At 30.7% G+C, this 12,430-nt stretch overlaps 3 protein-coding genes across 3 annotated transcripts in view; all 3 read left to right on the top strand.

Annotated features, from left to right (window-relative positions):
• The window catches only part of LOC128966208 (serine/threonine-protein kinase minibrain-like), a 3,871-nt gene extending 1,726 nt beyond the window's left edge, over nucleotides 1–2,145 (top strand). Inside the window, exons 1-3 of the mRNA XM_054313044.1 lie at nucleotides 1–489; nucleotides 1,466–1,753; nucleotides 1,888–2,145. The exon at nucleotides 1–489 is cut by the window's left edge and continues 1,726 nt beyond it. Coding sequence (XP_054169019.1) covers nucleotides 1–489; nucleotides 1,466–1,753; nucleotides 1,888–1,974 — 864 coding nt within the window. The 3' untranslated portion in view covers nucleotides 1,975–2,145. The remainder of the gene's footprint in view (nucleotides 490–1,465; nucleotides 1,754–1,887) is intronic.
• A 1,355-nt stretch (nucleotides 2,146–3,500) lies between these two features.
• LOC128966040 (uncharacterized) lies at nucleotides 3,501–4,465 on the top strand. The gene is made up of 2 exons (XM_054312842.1): nucleotides 3,501–3,681; nucleotides 3,747–4,465. Exons 1-2 carry the CDS (start codon nucleotides 3,603–3,605, stop codon nucleotides 4,352–4,354), a joined length of 687 nt encoding a protein of 228 aa, XP_054168817.1. The 5' UTR covers nucleotides 3,501–3,602; the 3' UTR covers nucleotides 4,355–4,465.
• Nucleotides 4,466–5,910: 1,445 nt separating this feature from the next.
• LOC128966019 (uncharacterized) lies at nucleotides 5,911–12,278 on the top strand. The gene is made up of 3 exons (XM_054312819.1): nucleotides 5,911–6,271; nucleotides 6,451–11,514; nucleotides 11,615–12,278. Exons 1-3 carry the CDS (start codon nucleotides 6,028–6,030, stop codon nucleotides 12,247–12,249), a joined length of 5,943 nt encoding a protein of 1,980 aa, XP_054168794.1. The 5' UTR covers nucleotides 5,911–6,027; the 3' UTR covers nucleotides 12,250–12,278.
• The last annotated feature ends 152 nt before the right edge of the window (nucleotides 12,279–12,430 follow it).

Here is a 12,430-nt window from a genome sequence, read left to right as displayed (position 1 = left end):
AATACCAATTTTCGTGGCGTATCACTCAATTTGACCCGAAAGTTTGCTCAACAAATGTGTACAGCATTGATGTTCCTGTCCCAACGGGATCTATCGATTATACATTGCGATCTGAAACCCGAAAACATTTTACTATGCAGTCCGAAGCGTAGTGCCATCAAAATTGTCGACTTTGGTTCCAGTTGTCAATTGGGTAAACGTATCTACCAGTATATCCAGAGCCGATTCTATCGGTCGCCTGAAGTACTATTGGGTATACCCTACGACATGTCTATAGATATGTGGTCGTTGGGTTGTATACTTGTGGAAATGCATACAGGTGAACCATTGTTTAGCGGTGCCAACGAAGTGGATCAGTTGAATAAGATTGTCGAAGTAYTGGGTATGCCACCCAAACATTTATGTGACCAAGCTCATAAGGCTAGAAAATATTTTGATAAACTACCCGATCATACGATTGTCCTCAAAAAGACCAAGGATGGCAAAAAAGTAATTAATTAATTAATTTTATTAATAAAAAAATAATTATTTTTTTTATATATAATAATAAAAAAAACACAATTAATTAATTACATAACAACAACAACAAAAGTTATCAACAATTTAAATGTAGTTATTTTTTTAGTTATTTATATACAAAAAAAATATAYTTTAGTTATTGTAYTGTATATACTATACACACACACACACACACACACACACATGTATTTTGAAAGTTTCAATTTGAAATTATATATATATATATATATATATATATATTTTTAAAAACATGATTTTTTGACAATTTATATATTTTTTTTAATTTTTGAAAAGAGATATGATTTTTGCGATTTTAAACACTTTTGTCACTAACATACACAACAATTATTATTGTGTAATAATATATATATATATATATATATAATAATCTGTAGTACACAATATACTACTATCACTTATATTATATACAGTATATATATATTACATGATCTATACTTTAGATAAAGTTTTTTTTGATGCAATCATATATTGTTATGAACCCAGAATTTAATGACACGCTTTGATAGCTCTCTGATAGGAATTTCTTTATATATATACACACACTTGTAGTTAGTAGTAGTAGTAGTAGTGGTGGTTATGAATCATAAGTTAGTTTTTTTTAAATAAAAAAATATATTTTTTATTATTATTATTATATATTTATATTTTAATGAGATATATATACAGTCAGTAGTATATATATATAATACACTCTCTTTGAAACCAAAACCACATTATTTTATGAAATGGCAATCAAGTGAGGCGATACATACACACACACACACACACACAGAGAGAGAGAGACACAATCAAGTGTTGTTATATATATATACTAAAAAATATATATATAATAATATTATTATAAATTATATATGAATACAGTTATGTTTGAAATATGAGATATTAATTTGTTTTATTTTTTTTCCTATCCTATCAATATGATCAGTACAAATCTCCAGGTGCTCGTAAACTGAGTGATATATTGGGTGTGGAAACAGGAGGACCTGGTGGACGTCGTTTGGGCGAACCGGGCCATTCGGTGTCCGACTATCTGAAGTTCAAGGATCTGATACTACGGATGCTCGACTATAATCCTCAGACACGTATTACACCGTACAGTGCACTACAGCATAGCTTTTTCAGGCGAACCACTGATGAAAGTACCAACACATCCAACATCATCAACAACAACAACAACATCAATAGCACCAGTTCCAGTACAGACATTGAACAGGTATTCAATTTAATACAAATGCAAATATGATTTTTTTTTAAAAAAAAGAAATAACTTTTTGTTTGTTTTTTTAAATAAATATAATTATAACTGTATGATTATAAATATTTTTCATATTTATATTATTATTATAGATTACTTGTAAACCATTGGGTTATTTATTTCATAATGAATTCAAAATCATTAGTTCACCACAACATTCATCAAACACATTGAAATAATAACAATATCACAGATCCGGAGATTGTATCATCACTTGACTACTGTCCAGTAGTAGTAGTAGTAGTAGTATCGGTAGTCACCACCCGATAGAGAGAGAGAGAGAGAGATAGGTTGTAATAGTATAGTACATTACCATCACATTTGTCTGTATAAAAAAACAACAACAACAACCAAAAAAGTCATATTTAAAAATGTATATTAAAAAATAAAATAATTTAAATTAATTTATAACTATAAATCAATTTTTATGTACAATATATTTATATATATATATACACAGTATATTTAAGGCAATTTTGTTATTAAATAATAATTGGTATTATCATGATTCAAAAAAAATAAATTAATTTAAATAAAATTTTTTAACCATGTACATTTTTTAAATAAATTGAATGACTGATTGACCCTCCCCCTACCCGGGTGGTGGTGTTACCCCCYATAATTGATATGATCCTCTGAATCTGTGATGGGACACTTTATTATTATAATTATTTTAAATTATTTCAATATGTATTATCTCACCACACATTATCATCATCATAAGATAAAAAGATAGTTTGGTTTTAATCAAATTTTTTGTAAATTATTACTATTATTATTATTATAGATAATAATAATAATGATAATAATAATAAATATCTCAAATTGTCTCTCATTTTTTTTTTGTTCATTAGTTGAATATTATATATAATTAGTTAATATATATATATAAATATATCATGATTTTTGTTATTATATATATATATATATCATTATTTATTGCCATTATTTTTATTAATAATAATAATAATAATTTAAATGAAAAAAAATAAATAAAATAATAATAATAATACACTAAAAATTAACACTAAAAAATGAGAGAAAAAAAGTTAATTTGATTTTGTTTTTCAAATCATTTGAAAAAAATATTTGAATAATAAAAACAATTATTATTATTATTATAAATAAATATAAATAAATAATATTTCATATGTTTTAATAAGAAAATTGGTTGACTATAAATTAATTGATTAATTAATTAATAAATAAAAAAAACGTAAATAATAAAAACAAAAACAATTATTTAAAAACTAACCATGTTCAAAAATTTATTTWATAATAAATTATTATTATTATTATAACGTTATTGATGTGTATATGTATTTGTATATTCAAAAACTTGATATATTATTATTGTATTGAAAACTAAAAACCAAAAAAATTTTAGCGCTTTTTTCAGTTTATGAGAGGGAAGTCATGGATTGGGCGCCAATTGATCCCATAATACATATCAAAAACAACAGTTCCTTCATATAAACCATACAACACTGTCGTTGTTATTATCATTGTTTGCCATATATTCACATTAAAGCCATACATATGTGTGAATGTGTGGTAACTTTTAAATTGGTTTTTAAATAAAAACATTTAATTAGTTTTAGTTTTAAACAATCAATCAATGAATTGTTGTCAATATATTAGTTGTTATTTGTATTAGTAATTGATTTTTAAATGTTTTTGACAATCAAATCAAATATATATTTTTAAGTATCATATCTGAACTGTCCGTCCGTCCCATCAATTGAATCGGTTGACTGTCCACCTGTCCGTCCGTCCCATCAATCAATCGGTTAAATATATAAAAACAATGTCTTTAGTAAACGAGCGGTCAGTTTTCGCTAATTTGAACGCCCGAAGTGAACTGGAACTGTTGGACAATATCTACGGTTAGTACTTGACCTGCCATTGACCAGWCAATTGATYTGACCATTTGATTTATATACCCAAATAGATCGCATCATAATTACCGATAACAGCGCTAATATACTCAATATATTAGCCGAATCTTCGGCCATCAATCCCGACGAGGATATCATACGTAAGAGAGGCCGCCGAAAGACGCCAAAGTTGTCGCAACTGCCGCTCAGGCGATCGCCGCGAAAAGCGCCCTCAAGTATTGGTTACCAACGATCGGCGGCAGCGGCATCGGTGTCGATGGACTTGAGTACCGATGAGACTGCGTCGACGACTACGGCTACGGCATCGCACGATTACTTTTTGAGGACACCAAAGAAAACGCCGACCAAATCGTTGTTTAGCCGAACACCTAGAAAGACGCCGTCGAAGAGCGCCGGGTCTGCGGCGGTCAATACGCCATCAAAACTACGMGTATCTCCGCGAAAACGTCTACAATTGGACGGCGACGACAGCGGTATCGGTTTGACACCGACTTATTTGTCACCCGATTATTTACAAGACATTACTACTCCRTCMACTAGTGGTTACAAATCATCAAAATCGTCGGCCGCATCGGCCAACACAACAACCGTTCAAAAGTCGAAAAGCGGTTCAAAGAGTGCTTCAGTTATTTCTCGGCGAAGACGTCGCCGATATTTTTAACAAAAAAATTATTAWTTTTTTGCAATTTTTAAGTTCAATTTAAGTCCCCTTTTATTGCTATCATTTTTTTATACAATTTTTTTTATCGATTATTATCTCTCATATATATACACCCATTGAAACAACGATTTATCAGTAATAATAATAATAATAATAAAGTTTTTTAAAATTATTTAGATTTTATTACCGTATTATATATATATAATACAGTAAAAAATTATAACTTTTTGATTGCATATATATATATATATGTTTGATGTCTTTTTTTTGTTGTGTGTCGTGTATGTGAAATCAAACGGTATATTTTATATTGAATTGAATTTATTATTTTATTTTTTAAAAAAATAAATAAATTTTTTTATTAGTAATTTTAATGTTAATGTTACACCCAATGGATTATTATTATTATTAATAATAATAAACTGAATGCAAGCAAATTAATAATAATAACGTAATTATTATTTATTACAAATTTTTTTATGATAAACAACAGTATTTTATATTAAAATATGAATTTATTATTTAAAAAAAAAKTTTATTATTATTATATTTATATTACCATTAAAAAAAGTTTTTATATAAACCCTGATTATATAAATATTTTAATTTTCATTGCCATTCACTTAACATTATCTAAAGTTAGTTTAATTAATTTATTAATTAAGGATAGGTTTTAATTACATAATGCTAGACATTATTTACATATAAAAAGCATTTAGAGGTAAATAAAAAAAAGTTTAAAAAGTTTATAAATGTTGTATTTATTTAGTAATTGTTTAGTAAGTATATTCACCTTGTTACTATTATTATGTGTATTATATATATATATTTACAAAAAAAATAAAAATTAAATTTCCATATAAACTTAGAAAATTAAAGCAAACATTGATTTTAAATAACTAACTTATTTAAAAACTATCAATGAATATACAGTACTACTACTACTACTAATAATAATAATAATAATAATAATAATAATAATTTAATTAATTAATTTAAAAAATTGATTAAATAAAAATAATTAACAATTATAGAAATAATTTCAATATAACTTTAATAATATATATAACTTTAATAGCTCCTGAAATTTTTTGTTGTTATTATTATTATTATTAAAAATAATTTTTAATAACAAAATGCTAATTTATTTTTATTTGAATTAAACTTTTAAAATTGAAATTGATATTAATTTAAGAAAAAAGTTGGTATTATTATTTTTTTCGTGTAATTTTTTATACATGTTTAAGTGGAAATTTACTATAAATGAATCACTAATAATGTTTATATATATATATATATACTGATAATTATTTAGGATCTCATATCATGAAGAAAAAAATTAATTATTATTTTTTCGTTAAGTATAGACAAAAAAAATCACTTATAAATATATGCGTGAATCACTTAAGTATAACATAGTTAATTGAATAACCATTACAATTACTTGGATTTTTATGTATATATATTTTTTTGATTAAGTTTATTAAGTTTAACATGAATTTGCCATTTAGTATACACCAGTAATAATAATAATATTAAAAAAACTGATGTTTTAATACCACCAGTAATATACTAACAGTATATCAGTGTTATACTGACTGATTTGATATATTATTATTATATTATAGTAGACATTCATTTTTTTTTGTAGCAATCAATCAGTCAAGTCAATCATGAAATTAATTAATAAATTAATATTAATAATCAATTTATATGCAATTTGTCTGCTATTATTGACGTCATATATATCTGCGACAACCGTTGAAAGCCACGAAAAAAGCCAATTCAGACAATTGGACGACTTTTTGACGGAAAGTGTCAATAATTTTAAGTTAGATTTTCACCGATCGTTTGAAGAGTCAAGGATTAGACACAAACAAAAAGATAATTTTATATATTCAGTACCAGAAAGAGATGGTAATGTTTATTATGATTATTATTATTATTATTTTGAATGACATTTAATTATAATATTTTATATGAATTTTGTTAAACAAAATTATTATTTTAATCTTTTTTAATCTATTTTCTTATTTTAATGATATAAAATACATTATTCATGACATTATATAATATATATTATATATCATATATAGGGCTAACACAACAATATTTAAAAGTAGTGAACACTTCAGCTGTTTTTCCAAGTAATGTATTGTCTAATGATAGTCCCAATGGACCGATCAAAATGTGGACAATCATTGAAAATTCATTATACTATACGTACCTGTTTTGGGGTCATTCAAACGGTATGCTATGTTTAGCTGATTTCAAGTATACAGCGCTGGGATCACCACAGATCCAACCGTTGGCCAACTTTCGTGAGGCCGGCAACGGTGTACCGTTTAAGTCACAGTATTTCGTCTACGAGACATACATATGGCTAGCGGTAGCCTTTCGTACCGCTCAGCGGGAATACTTGGCTGTCTATCAGTATAGTCCGGGTGGTCATACATTTCATCGACGGCAGACCATCGAAATGGACATCCAAAGTGATTTTGATATAATATTTGCCGGCAATACCTATATGGCTATTAGTTCGTACATGAAACGGACATCCGATGGCCAGACATTACAGTCGGCGGTAAAGTTGTTTGAATGGCGTCACACACAGTTCGACTATGTAGCCGAAGAAAAGACAATATCGGCCACTTCGGTCAAGTTGTTCAATATGGCCGGCACTCTGTATATCAGTGTTGGCCAGGATGTCAATCGATCCATGAGCTGGCAGACAGACTATTATAACCAATTTCCAGTCCGGGGTTCACCTATTTATCTGTACAATACACGCAACGAAGGAGGAAAACTAACATATGTTCAGCTGATACCGCATTTTGCCACAAAAGTCAATCACTTTCGAGTTCACGGAAATAATTATCTGGTATTTGTCGACTCGAAAGATATCAGTCGTATCTATTGGTGGTCTGGCGACCAGTTTCTCATATATCAGGATCTGATTGAAACCCGTCACGCCATCGATGTCTCGATTGCTACACTACCTAACTCTGAGATACTGTTGGCATTTGTTATGGCAAATAGGGTACAGTTTTTTACTGAAGCACCCAATGCTCAGTACAAACTTAACGGCCAGTTTAGGATACCCGATCAGCGAGGCTTCCGAAATGTTCAACTATTTTCACATTTGAAGACCAATTATTTTTGTGTTTTTACATTTGATGATCAGTGGAAAAAACCAATGGAAACAATATGGAAGCTGAGACTGATTACTGGTCAGGAAGTATTGGATCCAAAATATTTTGATCCGTTAAGGTCTTGTCTGATTAGTTTAGAGCAATCACTGTCGAAACGCGAAGAAGGATTGAAAGAGTTGACCAAACAAGCGGACAGAGTCTGGTTGGCCAACAGTGGTCAAGAAGTGAAAGCACCGGTGGTTATCAAAGGCAATGTCAAAGTTGTTAATTCATTGAAAGCTCAATCAGTTGTTTTAGTAGTAAATAATGGACAGAAAAAAGTGCCTCAAATAACCAACAGTGATGTCAAGTCACGAATTGATGGGCTTTCAAATAATTTGAATTCTGTAACTAAAACAACAAATAATTTGGTGTTTAAATCACTGAATCAGACAATTAGCGGACGTATAGTGTTTACTGAAGCCATTAGTGTCGGACAGTCGACTATTAAAAAGATTACAAACACTGACTTATTATTGAACAGTATTTCAGTGAATTCATTAGCAGATGATAATAGTTGGCTAAAAATAAATGGCAATCAAGTAATTAAAGCTCACATTTCATTTAATAATGGCTTATCGGCGGATCAATTACTGGTTAGTCAGCGCATCAATAAATTGAATGTTAGCGACGCCTTAATGGCCAGTAGTGATGGGCCACACCTACATCAAGTAGTGACTGGCAATCATCGCTATACTAGCGATGTTATACTCAACTCTAATTTATTACTTCATAATCAATTTGGTCAAATCAATGGCATAAATCCTCAGCAATTTGTTAATAAAATGCAAATCAATCAACAGATTGGCGGAAGAAAAACATTTCAAGTATTAGATTCAAAATCTATTGACTTAACAACTGGTAATCTAAATGATAGAAAGCTCAGGGATGTTGCCAACAGAGTTGTCTATCTGAGTGGTCCTTCCGACCAAGTGATTACTGGTCAATGGATACTGGATATACCGACAAGTGTTAACCGTATTGAACTTAGAGGACTGATTAACCGGAAGGTTAATATAACGGAACTGGCCTACAATGCGGTTACTATTTATGGCGAACAGAATATTACTGGACAAAAGACATTCAAAGCACCGGTACGTGTTTTAGGTGATATTAGGATAGCCGGTACTGTCAATGGTATTAAATTGGGCAAAGATGTTATTACAACAAACAGCCGGCAAGTGATTACAGGAAACTTGGAGTTCAGAGCACCGGTAGAGTTCATGGCCAATGTGGAGACAGATTTTGTAAACGGTATGGATTTAAGTGCCGACAGTATACTAAAGGATACACCAAAACCGCAAGTTTTGAATCGTAAAGTGTTTAACCAGTCTATTGATGTCGTAAATGACATAACTATGGCTCCGGGAAGTACTCTGGATGGTGTAGATCCATCAGAGCTACTAAAAAGTGTCATAAGCAATAAAAATACTGTTTTTACAGCACCGGTTAGTATCAATAAACTAAAGATCACCGGCGGAAATATCTTTGCCAAACGTGTCAATCAGTTTGCTATTAGCGATTTGCCTCACATTTTATGGCTAAAGTCGGCTAACCAGACAATCCGAGTACCGGTACTTTTTAGTGGTAATGCCATTAAAATAAAACAATTTCAGTCATCAAATGTTAACGGTTTTCGTATACCCAATGATTTTGTTCATAAACATCAACAACAACAAGATAGTGAAACAATTTTAGGCCAAAAAATATTTGCTGATCGCGTAACCATTAAGGGAAATGTTGAACAAATTGATGGCAAAAAAGTCAATCGCATTGATCTGCCAGTCTTTTCAAGGCAAGTCGTCAAAAAGGAGTCGTCAATAATCATTAATAATGACAATAATAATAATAATAATATTAGTGATTATATTTGGGGTACAAAACAGTTTCACAATCTTAACATTTTAGGCAATGTTATCGCTGGCAGTGTTAATGATTTAGACCTAACCACAGATGTGATGCTAACAAATACTAGTCAAACAATTAATGGTTTAATAAGATTAATGAGTCCCACGACTTGGATAACTGGTTCACTGAAAGTCATGTCCAATATTAATGTTAAGACAACTGTTAATAACTACTCGTTATCGCTATTGGCTAATGAGTTGGTCCTAACTAATCGATGGCCGTATTGGCATCAGAGACCTATCATTAATAAACAGTTTGTCAATGGTATCGGTGGTCAACATATGACTGCCATGGGTTTAGTTAGTGATGTTAGTATCGATCTGATGAAAGCTAAAGTTGTAACTATTAATAGTGAACAACAAGTTTTTTCAGCAAAAAACTATACATCAGTTGTTAGGTTTGACAGCGATTTGTTAAGCGATTATTTAAATGATCTGAAAATACATGATTTTGCCGATAAAGTTGTTATGAAAAACCGGAAAACATTGGTTCGCGGATTTAAGACATTCAGCGGTCAGTTAGACTTGAAATCAGATTTAGTAATAAAAGGTGGACTTATTAATGGTATGGATGTTCAGTCGCTGCAGAGGACGATAATGTCAAGAACCAGAGATAATGTGATTCTGGCACCGATGAAGTTTGCCAATGATATCAATGCTATACTATTGACTGTCGATAAGGGACGGGCAACTATTGACGGCCTGAGCCCATTACAGTTGGCATTAATAGGTAACGATATGATATTAAGTGGTAATAATCAGTTTAATAGGAATCTATCAGTAAGTGGTGATATAAATATTACTAAAACCATCAATGGATGCGATTTAAGACAACTGGCTATGAGTGCAGTACTTAATAATAATAATAATAATGATAATAAAAATCACATACAAAGTATATACGGTGGCAAAGATTTTCATAGTCTACAAGTTATGGGAAACATTATCATCGATGGACTCGTTAATGGTCTGGACATTCATAAATTGCTTGCACGGGTAGTTACCCGTACTGGCGATCAAGTGATAACAGCACCGTCGATGACTTTTCTAAATGATGTCGTTGTTGATGAGCTAATTATTAACGGACTAATTAATGGTCATAATATTACACAACTATTCAATGATGTCGTTGTCAGGAGTAGACCGCAAACTATTTCAGGGCGAAAGCAATTTCTTAAGCCTATAGTGGCTTCAGGTTTGCGCACACAAGTGGATCAATATGTTGCTTGTGTTGATGGACTGGTGAATGGCGTGAATGTCCAACAACTTAATGCTACATCAGTTAGAAGACATCAATCGCCGACAACAACAACACCGACAATGACAACAACACAAGCAATTACTGGCGTCAAGACATTTGCCGGAAGAGTTAGTTTTAAGAGAAATGTCTTAATTGGCGGTTCAGTGGGTGGACTGCGACTGCCAAACGATCTGATTCTCGTCAATACAGATGAATTGATTACTGGTGTCACACACATACATAACGGCACGATTACAGGCATGAAATCTATGACTGTCACCAAAATGATTGATGGCATCGATTTGTCTTATTTTGCCAAAAATCGACTAACGATTAGCGATCAAAATGAATTGATTGAATCGATAGTTGATTTTCAAAATAGTTTGATAATTGATAGGTTGATCGTTAAGAAATCGATAAATGGTATACCAATTGATGGATTTGTCACTACTAGAGGAGGAGGAGGAAGACACCTAATAAATGGTTTGAAAAGTTTTGCAACTGATCTCTATGTTAGAGGAAATATTCAGTCGCCCGGTGTCTACAATGGAGTTAATATACACCAACTAAGCAATAGGGCTGTCAGTCTGGATCAGCCGGAAACTGTTCCCGGATTTGTTGACTTTCAGACACCAGTTAATATGTATCAAATGCATATCAATGGCCTATTGAACGGTTACGATATATCAGATATGGCCAACTTTTTCAATACATATACAATCAAAGTTAACCAATTGATTGATATGATAAGAAAACAAATCCATAGACAGGGATCAGACTTGGATAGACAATTTGCCGCTCATCTCATTGATAGATCATCGGGTAATACATTTAAAAAACATTTTTATTCAATTGATTTTTTGTTTTCAATACTTATTTTATTTTTATATATTTATATATATATATATATATATATATATAGGAATTGATTATTTTGTCACTGAAGATGGCTATGAACTGAATCCTGCATTCAATCAACGAATCAATGATAACAACAATCAGAGCACTGGTATATATCTGGAGACCAATAGTCCTCGTCATCTATACTTCATAACAGCCGATCAAAGGACTAAACGTTTTGCTGATAATAATAATTGCAATGAATTGAATGGCTATTATTCACAACGATTACATGTTTTACTATTCAATGGCAAAACTTATGATCTGAATCAAGTAGTGGACATTCCCGGTGTTAACTACTTGGACTCGTTTACCGTATCTAATCTGACATATGTTGTTGCGGCCAGTCATCTATTGGGACAGACTTTTATCCTTCAGTACAGAGGCTATAATAAGTTTGAAATAATTCAGACACTGTCGACACCGGGCGTTGAAATGGTAAAAGTCTTCTGGAGTCCACACGATATTAAACTACATATTATGATCACATCGTCGTCGTCGGTGTCGTCACCGCTACCGTCGCCGATGTTTGGCCAACAAAAGTCAACAAAAGTCATGACAGCTGTTATCAGTGGATCCAATAATTATTTCAAAAAGTATTCAACTATTGATCAGTTACTTAGAGATCAGCCAAAAGATATTTTTAAAAAAAATTGAATTTAAAAAAGTTTGAATTTATTGAACACTACTTAAGAAATTTTTTTATGACTATTCAATTAATAACTTAATAATGTTTTTTTTAATTTTTATAATTATACCTAAACTATATATATATATTTATATTTGTGATATCTTATGACACAGATTTGCGTTTTAATTAATTACAAGATTTTATTTT

This window comes from Oppia nitens, unplaced genomic scaffold (genome assembly GCF_028296485.1).
Source record: "Oppia nitens isolate AA-2021 unplaced genomic scaffold, nextdenovo-longstitch-racon4-pilon3 scaffold19_pilon_pilon_pilon, whole genome shotgun sequence".
Taxonomy (NCBI): Eukaryota; Metazoa; Arthropoda; class Arachnida; order Sarcoptiformes; family Oppiidae; genus Oppia; species Oppia nitens.
Note: the sequence above shows the minus strand (reverse complement) of the source record. Positions and strands in the feature narration are given on the sequence as shown.